At 33.3% G+C, this 15674-nt stretch overlaps 2 protein-coding genes across 2 annotated transcripts; both read right to left on the minus strand.

The window, feature by feature from the left end:
* Positions 1-799: 799 nt before the first annotated feature.
* LOC109705970 lies at positions 800-1608 on the minus strand. Its single transcript, XM_020226786.1, has 2 exons — positions 1263-1608; positions 800-1148 (listed from the first exon to the last, which is right to left on the minus strand). The coding sequence occupies exons 1-2, from the start codon at positions 1551-1553 to the stop codon at positions 858-860; spliced, it is 582 nt and encodes a 193-aa protein (XP_020082375.1). The 5' UTR covers positions 1554-1608; the 3' UTR covers positions 800-857.
* Positions 1609-5535: 3927 nt separating this feature from the next.
* Positions 5536-15007, minus strand: LOC109705971 (paired amphipathic helix protein Sin3-like 2). Its single transcript, XM_020226787.1, has 10 exons — positions 14854-15007; positions 12473-12621; positions 11154-11247; positions 10865-10945; positions 9588-9683; positions 8962-9209; positions 8110-8200; positions 7823-7903; positions 6323-6418; positions 5536-5934 (listed from the first exon to the last, which is right to left on the minus strand). Exons 2-10 carry the CDS (start codon positions 12589-12591, stop codon positions 5704-5706), a joined length of 1137 nt encoding a protein of 378 aa, XP_020082376.1. The 5' UTR covers positions 12592-12621; positions 14854-15007; the 3' UTR covers positions 5536-5703.
* Positions 15008-15674: the final 667 nt, after the last annotated feature.

Here is a 15674-nt window from a genome sequence, read left to right on the forward strand (position 1 = left end):
TGCTGTTATAACTTAAAATAGAACAGTTATACCACTCCTGGGAACATCTGTAGGGCTAAAGAGTACACCCATATACCTGCCACTTCTATCTATCTACTTCTATATGGTAGCCTTGGGTTGCGCGGTTATAGCTTAAAATGGAATAGTTATATCACACCCCGGAACATCTGTAGGACTAAAGAGCACACCCAAATACCAGCCACATCTTTATTACCACTTCTATATGGTACCCTTTACTTATGCTGTTATAGCTTAAAATAGAACAGTTATACCACTCCTGGGAACATCTATAGGGCTAAAGAATACACCCATAAGTGATTAAGGAGGACTTGAGCGCTAACAGAAGGTGAATCTGACCCTTTCGTTGCTGTTGTAGTTGCGACGACACTCAATACTTACCTGCGCCTCCTCAACCGGCGCAAGGACATCATCAATCTCAACATGTGCCATTGCACTTTCTAAATGTCTATCTCCGATACGATAACTCTCATAAAATTATTTTGCAAACATAATAGAATTTGGATAACATCTCATCTATGATAAAATCGGAGAAAATGACATCACGGTAAATTGACACATTACATCAATAGAATAAATTAACTAGACTCTTATCAACAACTCACATTACACAAAATAAATCAAGAATACGATTAAGCAAAATACAAGATTACCAGTCATAAATTCACAATTGCACATTCACAATCATATATGAAAAATCTGTGAACGACCACTCACAATGTGCATAATTGTACATTCACAATCATATATATACAAATTGCCCAGTATCATTCACAATTGCACAATAATATATAAACACACTGTACAGTACCAGTAACAATTGCAAAATCCTATAACATTCAGACATCATCTTTTACGACTATGCACTCAATCATAGAAGTATATGTCAGACAACATGGATCCTTTAAGATCGCACTGACCATATGAGCACGGAAGGAGGGAGGGTCATTATCGTACAATGATAGATCGGGAAGGCCGTTTCTTACGATTCTTTCGGCAAAAAGGCATGTGTACATGCCACAATCAACTTCGATGGAACCCTGTTGTTGACATTCCTTATGAAATATGACGTCAGGAGCGCCGACAGGGATTTGAAGGATGTGCTCAAAATAGAACGCAAACCATTTCGCCTTTCCAAGACAAAAAAAAAGGGTTAATTAATTCAAATGAGTAGATAGTAGATGTTACTGTCGCGTGAATAAATAACTAAAACACTATGTCTACTGAGAATAATAAAATAATACCAGCAGCTGTGCCGCGTCCTGTGCCCCGCTGTGGCTCCACAAAGAGTTCCAACTCTTAAAACGTCGTTCCTTCAAATCAATCGATAGCAAATGCAAACGCCAACTACTATGTAACGGAATAAGTACATATCTACAAGTGTTGCAGGTTTGTGTATTTATTTCATCCAGAAAGTGACGTATAGATGCGGATCCAAATGCCACATCCTTCACAAAATCAGCTGTTACTGGATTAATATAATAGTGACGTATAGATGCGGAACAAGAAAGCATGTTCAGAAAACAAGATAACATAGAAACAGAAAACAAAATAGATAACAACTAATATAATAGTGAAGGCATCAAACTCACCGCAACTTCAGTTCGCAAGAAAATACCCGGTTGACTAAATTTATGTAATACTGTACAAAATATGTCTTAATTTCGACCTATCGGCATGCCGATAGTCACCATCGAAATATTTATCAAGCGTGCTCGACTTTACACTCTTACTCTGCCATTCTATTGGTTTCCCCTCTGCTGGCAGCCCTACCAAAATGGATATTTCCTCTGAACTAAAAGGAAGAAATGTTTCTAAATTCTAAAACAGTGTTCACAACTATAAACTTATTAAGAGTGTTCTATTAATCTTTACATCTATTCTATTATTAGATCAAAGTGTTCATAATCCTGCCAGCTGATAGGAGTGTTCTATTATGCCCTAGGATTATTATATTATGCCATAAGAGGGTACGATTGCAACTCATACATGTTCGGAACCATAAAAAAGGAACATTCTAAACCCTAAACCCTAATAGAACTGCTCACTGTCACATGGATTGTGAATATTCCTATCAGCTGGCCTAATAGAACATTCTAAATCACAAGCTTGCATAATAGAATTCACAATCAATGGATTGTGAACACTCCTATCAGCTAGCATAATAGAACATTGTAAACCCTAAACCCTAATCCTAATCATAAATTCTTTATTCTTAAAAATGCAACATAAAATATAATATACCAGCAAATATACCACCAGTGTCCTAAAATAAAATTAATCACCTATTCGGTGACGAAATCGGGAGCACGCAAAGACAATCCGCAGCTGCAACCCTAAACCCTCAAAATATACATTTTGTATTAAATTAAAAATTGAAAATAAAAGATTATAGAAATTTTAAAAAAATGCCCTGTTTGAGTTGAATCATCTGTTTCGGTTGTGTCCGAATTAGCTCCGAAATCGTTCCCAATTTCGGACGCCCATGACTGAAGGAATGCGTCACAGGTACTGGGATGGACAGTGGAGCAGTTGAGATGCGACCTCCTACCAATGGAGAAAGGCGAGGCCGAGAGACACCTTCGAGACGGCTTCGGACACGAGATGTGTGGAACGAGCGCTGCCGAACTTCTGCCCGATGGAGTGGAGTACCCTGCGAGCGAGAGCGAGAGAAAGAGAAAGGGGAGAGAGCGAGATGACGAGAGGCGAGGGAGCGAGAGAAAGCGAGGAAGCGAGAGAGAGCGAGAAACAGAAATAGCGAGAGGAGCTGTGCGGGAGAGAGAAGTGTAGTAGGGTTTAATTTAAGTTAGCTTTAGCAAGAAGTAAAAAAGGTGTGAGGTTAGAAGCTACTGTGCTAGTGGGTTAATATCAGCCATTGGATCTGATAGTTGTAGGATATACACCTTTTTATAGGAGTACAGGTAAACTTTTCCTATGCTTTAATAGCATCTACGAATTTCTTGTAAACACCCTTCTCTTTATCAAAATGACTCTGCATGCCCAAAAATAAATAAATATTAAATAAATAAAAATAAAAATAAAAATAAAAATTGTTTTTCATTAAGATGGATAGAATGTATAGATAGTCCCTGTACTATTCTGATATTGGGGTTCAGTGCCCAAACTCTTTACTAAATATTTTAGTTTTGCTTTACTTTGGTCCTCTGTGGTTTAAAAAATTATACTTTGTTATTTTATAATTTTATTTCTATTATATAATGTGAATTGTAAAATGTATTACTATACTTAGGGAGGGAGCTATTGATCCCATCGTAGCCGTGACCCCCTTCGACTTTTTAAAAATTACATAAAGGTCCCTATTAATGGTGTAGCAAATATTAAAATGTTGCAAATCCCAAGGGCCAAAGTGAAATATTTTTGTAAAAAGCTTATGCCTTATATATCCAATTTTTGTTATAATTTGCTTCATAAAAATATCTTTTAAATAAATATATTATGCATTTTTGGCCCTCCGGCATATTCTTGCAGTGAAATAAAATAAACTGCAGAATAATAAAGTAAAATATTTTAAACCACATATTGATAAAGTAAAATATGCTAAACCTAGGGCTAGCGATCCGGCTCGCTATTCGCAAGCTAACTCGTATTCGGCTCGAAACGGACTCTAAATCGATCGCCCGTTTATAAACAAACCGAAACGAAACAGTGCTGAAGCATTCAGCTCGAAAATCTTAATGAGCAGAAACACGACCGAGGAGTTAGGATCATCTTGCCATGATTCGTTTCACATTACCGTGAATATATATATATATATATATATATATATATTATATAATTTATAATATATACTAGAGAGAGAGAGAGAGAGAGAGAGAGAGAGAGGAGTGAGACTACTATGCTATCCGGAAGGCAACGGAACCTTTCGTGCTTCCAGTTTTTTCGATCTTGCGACTTTCGAATCGTCGATCGCTCCGTTAAACTTAATCTTAGGAGTATTGAAGTACCTAGAAAATAAATTTTATGATTTTACGATATATTTGCCTAGTGAAGAAGGAGCTCAAGATCAAGCGGCTGAAAATAAACATCTTACAATAATGTAATAATCATTACATTAAAAATTTTAAAATCAAAGGATATTGGTCTTGTGTTAATAGTATAAAGAATTTTCTATCAAAATTTCACGTGATTTGGATATTTCTACACCGTTAAACTTGCAAACGGCTCACTACGGCCATTGAAATTTGTTGATTTATTTATTTTTTTAATTAATTTTAGATAATACTATCAAAAGTTTCAACATCTTTTTAGAAAAAAGGGAGAGAGAGCATAAGTTAGAGAGAGAGAGCATAATTAAAAAAATAGAAAGAGAAATAGAGTCGAAATTAGAGAGAGTGAGAGAGTTGAGATTTTAGAAAGAGAGAAAGAAAGCTTAGTTTAGAGAGAGAAAAAAAGTTGAATTTTAGAGAGAAAGATAAGTTTAGAGAGAGATATGAGGTTAGAGTGTAAAGAAAAATAATATCAATTAGCAGGCGGATAGGGAGAAAGAAAGAGATTAGACATATTATAATTACTTAAATCCATTAATATGAGGATACCTACTCTCCCTCAAGGAAATGAGATTAGTATTTTCGGGTGAATCTTATTCCCAAATGAATCCAATATTATTAACTAGATTACTTAGTGCGTTTAGTCAAACACCGTCATATTTTTTTATTCCTATTGGATTATTAGGAATCTTTAAAAAATAGCGCGAACCAAATGCACCCTAATTTCTTACTCAAAAGAATAATAATAATAATAATAAAGCACAAAAATTATTAACAAAAGAAAATGGGAACCGAAGAAAAGGGGCGCGATTTAGACATCGGCGACGAGACCATCTCCATTGCCAAATTTTAATAAAACACCGCAAATCCTAATTTTTGCGAGCACATAAATACGAATCTAGTGCAAAAATTTAATAAAAAGAGGGAAAAAAAAGCTTAGAGAAATCAAAGAAAAGGCCCCAATTTAGAATTCGGCAAGAAGGACACCCTCACTGCCGACTTTAACTATGAGTCAGCCGCAAAAAGTGGGCGAAAGTGGAAGGGCCTCAAAATAAGAAGTCGGCAACCTGACTATCTTGGTTGCCGACTTTGGCTAAAACAAAATCCCCACCAATCATATAAATTTCTTGCACCACAATAAAGATATAAATTTCTTGCACGCATATTAATGAAAAAGGTTAAAAAAAAAGAAAAAAAATCAAAAAAAGCCTTAATTTAGAGTATATAAATATATAATTTTGGAAATAAAATATAAAAAAATTATTGTTTAGAGAGAGAGAGAGAGAGAGAGAGAGAGAGAGAGAGAGAGAACCTGAAGAACTCCCTTTTAAGCTGCAGATTTAAACCTCTTCAATTAAAACCGTCCGATTCCGATCCGACGGTGGATCTCTAGAGAGAGAGAGAGAGAGAAAAAGAGAGGTTCAACCTGACTATTTTGTGATTATACACTTTAAAGGGATTATTATACACTTTAAAGGGACACTTTAAAGGTTCAACCTGACTATTTTGTGATTATACACTTTAAAGGGACACAACTGTACAATTAATCCAAAATTCTAAACCCCACCTATCAAATCCAAGTATTATTCACAGCCCCTTTTGAACCCTCCTTATATATCTCTCATCCACTCTTTTCCTCTTTAACTCTCTGTCTCTTTCGTGAGAAAACTTCCGAGCTTCAGCCACTGCTGCCGTCGCTACTATCGCTAGCGTCGACGACGTGGCTCTGGAAATTGTCTCGCTTGTTCATCGCTGACATAATTTCTCTAGGTCCGGCACCACCGCCGCGGGTCGTCCTGACCCTCTCGGGAAAGGAAGGAACATCATCTCGGATTGCCAACGTATCAGGGGGCAAGAATTTTGTAAATTCCTCGAACAAATCGTCGTGCTCAGTAAGGTTCCATGAAAACTGCAAAATTACGACCCGATAAGCTAGCTAGAATTTTCGTTCAAAATGAGATCCCCGCGCCCTTTGTTAACAAGGAGCTTCTCACATGAATGCTTGTGCATGATTTGTTTGTAGTTCGCACGTTTCCGACGAAACGATCCGTGCTAGTTTGTTTGTTTACCCGAAAGTGGTTACGGCATTTTGAGAATTTATTTACAGCAAACCAAACGATGGAAGAGGGTATTTGCGCGTAAAAAAGCGCTTCACCTCTCTCCGCTTCCACCACCGAAACAAACCGGCGCGAAGCCAGGTCGTAACTTTTTATTTTCAAATTAGGGACTGGACTGTAAGGATTAAAATTTTGCGCAAACATATATAATCAAGCAAAATTAAAGAAAAGTAGAGGTACCAATCTGAAAATGCCAATGATGGGTGGCTTCGGGAACGTCCCAAGTTGTTCTAGATTCCTCGAAAACGATGTGTATCGAGACTCTGGGAAACGATCCTACAAGCACAAAATAAATAAATAAATAAACAAGTAAAAAAGAAAATAATAGTAATAATTAAGGTTAATTAAATATTTTTCGCTAAATTGTAAAAAGCCCCTAGGTTACGTAGACGTAGACAGTATAGAGTCATATTTGCAAACCAAATTTATTTTGGATCAAATATAAAATAAAATATTTTATTAGGACCAAATGCAAAAAATAAAAAAAATAATAGCGCACATAACTTAGGGGCACATAACTTAGGGGCACTGCAGTTGTAACTGCATGTAAATGCAAATTTCGTGTTTGCATGGTTTGATATATTTAGCTCCAACTGCTGCAGCAGGAACTGCAAGAGGAGGCCCAACTGCAGCAGTTCGAATTACGCTCAAATTGGTTGCAGTTTCAACTACAGCAGTTGGAGAGAGTAATTTTAAATAAAAGATATGCTTACCTCCTCAATATTTTTTAAACAAAAATTATTTTTCTTTTTTACACTAGAGTTAATCTCACCATCATATATATAAAATAATCAAATTTTAAAAATTATTTCTGAACTACATGCAACCAAACAAATTATTTATATTCGCAGCGCTTACTACTACATCCAACCAAACAAGATTCATGAAATTATAACTGTTGTATTTCCAACTGCATGTATCTCTAACTACACTGTATTTATAATTACATCTAATCAAACGGCCCCTTACTTTCACTGGAAGTCATTTTGAATTTGACTACTCAATATTTTAAAATTTTTATTTTACCATCCAACTTTTCTATTTATTTGATTCGAATCATTAGTCAACGATATTTTAACTTCAAAAATTTACACGAGTTGCTTACTTTAATAAATTTATAACTCCGAAGACTGTACGGCGTAACTAAACTTGCGAAGATAAAGGATTCATTCAAAATTTGAAGAAAAGCTTTAATTTGTCCCACTCCTCCCCCACGAATGAATTGACTACCTAACAATTAAAATTTTAATTTTATTATCCAATCTTTAAACATGTTTAATTCGAATAAGTTAACGGCGCATTAACTTAAGAAAAATTCAAGCTAATTGCTTTAATAAATTTACAGTTACGAGAACTGTATACAATAACCAAATCTGCAAAGATAAATGTAACATTCAAATTCTATATATAAAAATATAAAGACATCGTTCTTTACTAGTATAGTATCAAAGCAGAAGATCATGAGTTCGAGTTATAGCAGACTCCTAACATAACTGATACTCTTCTATTTCATTCAAATTCATATCATGAGGCTGTCAAACAGTTTCGAGCTCAAACTTAAAGGAATATGATTTTTCAAATTCACGTCATAAATTTATCAAAAAGTCTCAAGTCCAGACATAAAGGGGAGCTTTTAGAGAACAATAGTCATTTTGTATAATTTACCATATACAGATATACCTTTATCTTTTGGAGGAGAGCTTGCGCTTCTGCGAGTGTGCGAGGGAGCTTCTCCTTGTCTTCAACGTCGACCTCATATCCCTGAGGCAGGAAAAAAAAAGTTTAAAATATATCAGTTATATTATTGATGTGGCGTCACCAACTAGTCAGATTGTTTTCCTTTGAATTCACCCATCTCATTGTGGATAATAGTAAATATTTTTTTTATATTTTTTACTCAAAAAGAAAAATATAATTGGGCTGTTAATAAATGATTTGTATATGACTGATAAATAATAGAATCTCTCCTGAGGCAGGTTTGCGTTGAGACCCAGGCGCAGCTCTTTGTGCCCTTGGAGCAGCACCTGCACCCTCAGTAGCAGCCCCCTTGAGCTTAACCTGTGATTTCCCAACCAAACAAAAAAAGTTTAGAATTTTCTCTAACAATAATTTTTTTTATTGTAAATAATTTGCTCATTTGAGTTTACCTGCGCAATGATTAGATGTAATTTTGAAAAAGAATTTGACTAAAAAATAGAAAATTTCTCTGCAAATATTTATTTCTTTATTTTTTCTTTCTAGCTTTTGAAAATCTATACTTTACCTTCTCAAAATTTATGTTGATGCATTCATCCCCCTTCCATCAAAGTTCAAATTAACACTATTCTTCTGTTTCTTACATTTTGTATGAAATACGACTTTTCGTGAAAAACATATTCCGGTGAAAAAAAAGTTTTACATTTTGTAGAATTTGGTTATAAGAAAACAACAAAAAAAAAAAATTCCGTCAACATCTATTTGATTGAGGAAAAAAAAAAAACCCACATTTCTTTGGTTCAGTAGGTAAACAAAAAAGAAATAAATAAACAAAGTTTTACGTAGCTTAAATTTTTGTTTTTCCTCGAAAAACAGTGAGAAGTGAAAATTTTCAATTTTTCTCCGGTTCATAAAAATATTTTTACAACAAAATATTTTTATATCAAATCAAAACGAGTAAAAAAGTATTTTTCATACTGAAAATAATTTTTCGATTCATTTTACGCCGAACCAAACGCCCTCCTAAACTTTTTAAAAAATTAAGATAGTTGTTATGCATTATCTAACAATATATAATATACAATAAAATTACAGAATAATAAAGTACGATTACGCAAAGATACCTGTGGTCCCGGTAGGACTCGAGTACAGCGCAGAAATCCTTGAACTTGCCATGTGGGAGTGTGTCGCGCAAGAGCTCGACGTACTCGGATATGCCGCAGGTACTATCGCTACCGTCGCCACCACCGCCGGTCGTTCTAACCCTCTCGGGAAAAGAAGGAACATCGTCTCGGATCGCCAACATGTCGGGGGGCAAGAATTTTGTAAATTCCTCGAACAAATCATCGTGCGCCATAAGGCTCAATGAAAACTGCAAAACTACGACTCGGTTAGCTAGAATCTTCGTTCAAAATGAGATCCCCGTGCTTATGATTTTGTTTCAAGGAGCTTCTCGCGCGAATTCTCGTGTATGATTTTGTTCGTAGTTCGCAAGTTCCCGACGGTCCCCGTGCGGAGTTTGTTTGTTCAGCCGAAACTGGTTACGGCATTTTGAGAATTTATTTACAAGAAACCAAGCGTTGGGAGTGGGCATTTACACGCGAAAAAGCGCTTACCTCTCTCCGCTTCCACTGAAACAAACAGACCCCGAACAGGGTCGTAACTTTTTATTTTCGAATTAGGGACCGAACTGTAAGGATTAAATTTTTTTGCGAAAATACTCAAGCGAATTAATGAAAAATAGAGGTACCAATCTGAAAATGCGAATGATGGGCGGCTTCGGAAACGTAGCAAATTGTTCAAGAGCCCGCGAAAACCGTCCGTATCGAGACTCTTCCAAACGATCCTACAAATAAGCAAGTAAAAAAAATTTAAAAAAAAACAATTAAGGTGAATTATATATTTTTTGCTAAATTATAGAAAACCCCGAGTTTATGTCGACATAGACAATATAGAGTCATTTCTGTGATTCAAATTTATTTAGGATCAATTATAAAAAAAAATATTTTAATGGGGCCAAATGCAGGGAAAAAAAAGGTAAAAGCATACCGAACTTACTTTAACTATAAGTCATTTTGAAATTTTCACTTAACGTCTGATCTTTCAATTTGTTTGATTCGAATTAGCAGTCAACGGTACTTTAATTTCAAAATTTTGAGCTAATTATTTATTTTAGTGAATTTATAAATCTGTAAAGATAAACAATACATTCAAAATTTGAATATGAATTGACTATCCAACATTTTAAAATTTTTGATTTTACTAGCGAATCTTTCAATTTGCCTAATTCAAATCTGTCAACGACATATTAACTTAACAAAAAATTCAAGCTAATTGCTTTAATGAATTTACAGTCATGAGAATTATATGTAGTAACTAAATCGGTAAAGATAAACGTTAAAAACTACTGTTTAGTCGGCTTATAAATTATATGAGAACAATTAATATATTTTACGAACCACATGTTGACAAATTATAGTATTTTTTTACTAACCTATATTTTCATACAACCGTCTCTTCATTTGTAAAATATATCTATTTAGTACCCTACTTGACAGCAGGTTTTAATGATGAGATAAATGTAAAATCACAGAATAGAATAGTGAAACATTTTAAACTATAAGATAACAAACTGAAAATGCATTTTTCCAAATTGGAAAGCAAAATCAAAACTTGAAACGGTTAGATAGTCGACTCAATAATGATCCGTAGTTCAGATGAGCTCTATATATATATATATATTGTCAAATATAAAATATATAAAGACACATTTTTTTACTAGTATGGTATCAAAGTAGAAAGTTTTAAGTTCTAATCACGCCAGATTCTGAGCATATTTGATTTTCTCCTATTTAATTGAAATTCATATTATGGGCCGCCAGTCAACCAGTCTTGAGCTCAGACTTAAAAGGAATATGGTTTTCAAGTTCACGATATGAATTTATCAAAAAGTCCCAAAGTCCAAACATAAAGGGAGCTTTTACGGAACAATAGTTATTTTATATAACTTAACATATATAAGTATACCTTTATCTTTTGGAGGAGAGCTTCCGCTTCTGCGACTGTGCGAGGGAGCTTCTCCTCGTCTTCAATGTTAAGCTCATACCCCTGAGGTAGGAAAAAAAAGAAAAATCTAGAATATATCAGTTATATTGTTGATGTGGTGTCGACAACCAATCAGGCTATTCCTCCTTGGGTTCACCCATTATATCATGATTAATAAAGAATAATTTTTTTATACTTTTTATTCAGAAGAAGAGACATAATAGCTTGTTAATAAATGATGCAATGTGACTTATAAATAGTAGAATCTCTCCTGAAGCAGGTATGTGTGGTTGAGACCCAGGCGCAGCTCTTTGTGCCCTTGGAGCAGCACCTGCATCCTCAGTGCCAGCCCCCTTAGGCTTATCCTGTGATTTCCCAACAAAAAAAAAAAAAAAAAAAGAATTTTCTCTAACAATAATATTTTATTGCAAATAATTTGCTCATTTGAGTTTACCTAGCACAATGATTAGATGTAATTTTGAAAGAGAATTAGGCTAAAAAATAGAAAATTACCCTATAAATATTCAGTTTTCTATTTTTTTCTTTTTGACTTTTCAAAATCTATATTTCACCTCCTCAAAATTTTATATCGATGCATTTAGCATCCCTTCGGTCAAAATTCAGTCACTGTTCTATTCATTTCTTCTAATTTATATTGAAAAGCCCTTAAAAATAATATAAATATATTAAAAGATTATTTTTTGTATTATAAGTTTCGTATCCCTCTGAAAATATTTTTAAAATTTTAAAGAATATCTGCAGAAGGATTTTTCGTACTGTTGCCGTAGAATTAAAAGGTAAATCGCACTTTTAATGCTCAAACTATAAGCGCGATACTTCGGTTTGCAAATTTTAATCCGTTACAATTTTGGAGGTTTCAAATTTGAAGTGCCTAACCGAATGGCCAAAGTTGTCCATTTGGTTCAACGTAAAATCACAAAAAAAAAGTTTTTGGAAAAAAAAAATTAGTGAAAAAAAGTTTTACGTTTTGTAGTATTTGGCTTATAGGGAAAAAAATAGTTTTCCATCAATATTTATTTAATTGAGAAAAAAAAAATCGACATTTAGTTGGTTCGGTGAAAAAATAATAAATAAAAAAAATTAAGCAACTTGAGTTTTCATTTTCTTCCAGGAAATAAAAACTTCATTTTTTTTCCAAATTCATAAAATGCTTCTACGAAAAATATTTTTACGTCGAACCAAACAAGCGAAAAAGTATTTTTCATACTAAAAATAATTTTTCGCTTCGTTTTACTCCAAACCAAACGCCCCCTATCCTTTTAGAAAAATTAAGGCAATTGTTTTACATTATCTAATAATATATAACAGAAAATAAATGGTAAACTTCAAATACCACCTATATGATTTCGTACTTTTCTCACTTCAGTATTATGTGATTTAAAATATATATATTAATTTAGTATCCTATGATTTTAGTTTTCTCTTTTTATAAGTTTTTCGTTAATTTTTTATTAAATCATATACAAAAAAAATTTAAAATATTCCATCTATAGTTTATCGCATATTCGTAAAATAACATTATAGAACAGTAAAGTACAATTATGCACAGAGAGAGAGAGAGAGAGAGACCTTTTGATCATGCGGGAGTAGAATATTGCGCAGAAATCCATGAACTTGCCAGGTGGGAATGTGTCGCGCACGAGCTTGAGGTACTCGGCGCCGGCTCCAGAAATCGGCGTCGCCGCCATGAGTCGTCGCCGACTTTAAAGGAAACTACCCTGTATATACAAATTGAAAGGTGAGGAATGTAAAAGAGACCACCTTCAAGTATCTGGTATCTGCCGCTTCGAAAGAGCCCCCTCAACTCTTAACTTCTAAGTTATTTTTTGGTAAAAAAAAAAAAAAAAAAAAACCATACAGAAATTTTGATTTAAGAGAGTACTTCAATTTGTAGTCCTGTGATTTACCGTATTTTCACTTTGGTGCCCTGTGGTTTAAAGCATTTCATTTTGCTTTTCTGTGGTTTTATTTCTATCTCGCCGTTAAAACCTCTGCTATTAAAGAAGGTACTAAATTGATAAAATGTATAGTATTTTGATAACCAATATTTTTATATAGCTGCGCTCTGGTCTCAACCGCGAGATATAAGTAAATCACATGGAAGCAAAGTGCAACGCTTTAAATCACAAGGGAGTAGATTGAAGTTTTCCCTTGATTTTACTATCGAACCTTTCAATTCATTTGATTTGAATCAGTTAACGGTATTTTAATTGACTACAACATTTGACTGCGTTATTTATCTTTACAAATTTAGCTCAGCATGTTTCGCTCGCAACTGTAAATTAATCAAAATAATTAACTTAAATTTTAAAGTCAAAGTATCCGTTGATTGACTTGAATCAAATGATTTAAAAGATTGGACAGCAAAATCAAAATTTCAAAAGATTGAGCGGTCAATTCAAAATGATCCACCTATAGTTCATGTGATCTCCGTACACTTCACCCTTTTTTTTTTTTAGAAAACTTTAAATATGATCTATGTGGTTTCGCACTTTTTGATTTTTTTTTTTTATTATCCTCTTCACTAATTTTTTTCGTCAAATCAGTAAGAAAGTTAAAATAAAAGATATTAAAGTGAATATTCGATAAACCTAAATGAGGTATCTGAAGTTTTTTGTATATAATTTAACAAAATATTAACGGAGGAGCTGATGAAAAGAGAAACATGAAACCATAGAATATTAAATTGATATACTTTAAACTGTAGGGTACTAAAGTGAGAAAGTGCGAAATTACAGGGACGGTATTTAAAGTTTTCCCTCTTTTTAAAGAAAACTTCAATTTTCCCCCATATGGTTTATCTCATTTTTACTTTGCCACAATGTGGTTTAGCATATTTTCACTTTGCCACCATATAGTTCAAAAACTTACACTTAACTGTCATGTGATTATAAAAACTTTCATTTTGTTATCCTATTTGAGAGTAAATTTTTTTAGTAAGAATAAAGATAAACCAAAGAATAGATAAGCGTAATTATTTGAATTATAAGGTGGCAAAGTAAAAAAATGAGCTAAACCACGGAGAGTGTAAATTGAAGCTTACCCTTTTTTTTTAATTTGAGTTTAGCCCCCCAACTATAGGACAGTTTGAAATGGAGCCCTCGACTTCTAAGCTTTTTTATTTATAAACTTTTATGTTTAGTTCCATTAAAATTATATAAAATTTAATAACTTAGTTATCAATTGCTAATGTGTCTAATTTTATTTGCTAAAAAAATAAATTTATTAATTTGGTGAAATTATCAATAAATTTGAGAAAATCTTTAATTTTCTTTTTGACCATTGTCACCTCGTTTTGAAAAATTAAAAGTTGAGGGAGCTATAATCAAAAAAAAAAAAAGAGAAAGAAAAGTTGAGGACCTATTTCAAAAATTCATGTAGTAAAGAGGGCCTTTCTACATTTATTTTTACTTAAAGAATAATTAAATCTAAAAAAGAATTCACTAATTAATTTCCTATAGCACAAACTACGATTAATTAATACCCCAATAAATCGGAAAAAATACAAAAAAATTGAGATTAAACAAAAAAAAATACTTTAAAAATGATGAAGAATTATTCAGAAAAAAAAAGAAAAAAGGGGAGGAAATTAAAGAAAATTAAGCGCTAATTATTCCTCTAAATCGTCCGAAATTAAGGAATAAACCGAAGAAAATTCCCATAATTTAGCACAATAGATCGCCAAATTCGATCAAAAATTCGCGATTAAGCAAGAAATTAGTTGAAATTTTGATAAAAAAGAAGAAAAAACTAGTGAAATTTAAAGAAAACGGCGTCAATTATTAAGGAATAATCCGAAGAAAATTCCCCATAAATTAACCCGATAACTCGCAAATTTTTGATCGGATTCGCATTTTAAACAAAGAAATTCGGAACGAATCAAATAGACTCAAATCAAATCAAAATCGTATCAAATCGAAACCCTAATTTGAGAGAGAGAGATGCGTCACGTGGATCGGATCAAAGAGAAGCTCAAGAAGGTGAGATCCCAAAGCTCCTCTGCGCCGTCCGATTCGAATCCAACGGTGGATCTCTAGAGAGAGAGAGGACTCGGAGCTCTTCGTCCTCTTCGTCGTCGTCGTGGGAGGAGAGAGAGAGAGAGCGCGCGCGCGGGAAAAGAAGAGAGAGAAAGTAGAGAGAGAGTGTGTGTGGGGCTAAGAGGTGGCTTTATATCCACGCTCTCCACTCTAACGGGTACGGGTACGGTTACGGGTACGGATAGTCAAAATTTTAATCCAAACCCGAATTCTTTTGATATAGTTATCATAGTTCTTAAATTTTAATTTAGGAAAAACTTCAAATACCACCCCTTATGGTTTCGTATTTTCTCACTTTAGTACCCTATGGTTTAAAGTGTATTACTTTCGTACGTTGTGGTTTTATTTTTCTCTTTTTGTTATCTCCTCCACTAATTTTTTTTTTTTTTTGTTAAATCAATGACTATATTAAAACTAAAAGATACTAAAGTGAATATTTGATAAATTTAGATGGGATATCTAAATTTTTTTGCATATAATTTAACAAAATGTTAATTGAAGAACTGAGAAAAGAAAAAAATAAAACCATAAGGTACTAAAGTGAGAAAGTGCGAAACTACAGAGATGATATTTGAAGTTTATCCTTTAATCTATTATAATTTTTGGTTTGTAGAATTATTATATTTGTTTTACAATTCTATTTAATCAAAAATAACTAAATTATTGTTTATACATAAATTATAATAATATAATAATAAAATTATAAAGTAAAAAAAATATAAATACTCAACTAA

Source organism: Ananas comosus, unplaced genomic scaffold, assembly GCF_001540865.1.
Source record: "Ananas comosus cultivar F153 unplaced genomic scaffold, ASM154086v1, whole genome shotgun sequence".
Taxonomy (NCBI): domain Eukaryota; kingdom Viridiplantae; phylum Streptophyta; class Magnoliopsida; order Poales; family Bromeliaceae; genus Ananas; species Ananas comosus.

Coding starts and splice junctions, on each gene's coding strand:
- LOC109705970 (XM_020226786.1), bottom strand. CDS start 1,553: ATGTTATCTTGTTTTCTGAACATGCTTTCTTGTTCCGCATCTATACGT. Junction 1,149..1,262: donor AGGACGCGGCACAGCTGCTG/GTATTATTTTAT, acceptor TGTCTTGGAAAG/GCGAAATGGTTTGCGTTCTA.
- LOC109705971 (XM_020226787.1), bottom strand. CDS start 12,591: ATGGCGGCGACGCCGATTTCTGGAGCCGGCGCCGAGTACCTCAAGCTC. Junction 6,419..7,822: donor CTCTCCTCCAAAAGATAAAG/GTATATCTGTAT, acceptor TTGTGCTTGTAG/GATCGTTTCCCAGAGTCTCG. Junction 5,935..6,322: donor TCATTGGCATTTTCAGATTG/GTACCTCTACTT, acceptor GTAATTTTGCAG/TTTTCATGGAACCTTACTGA.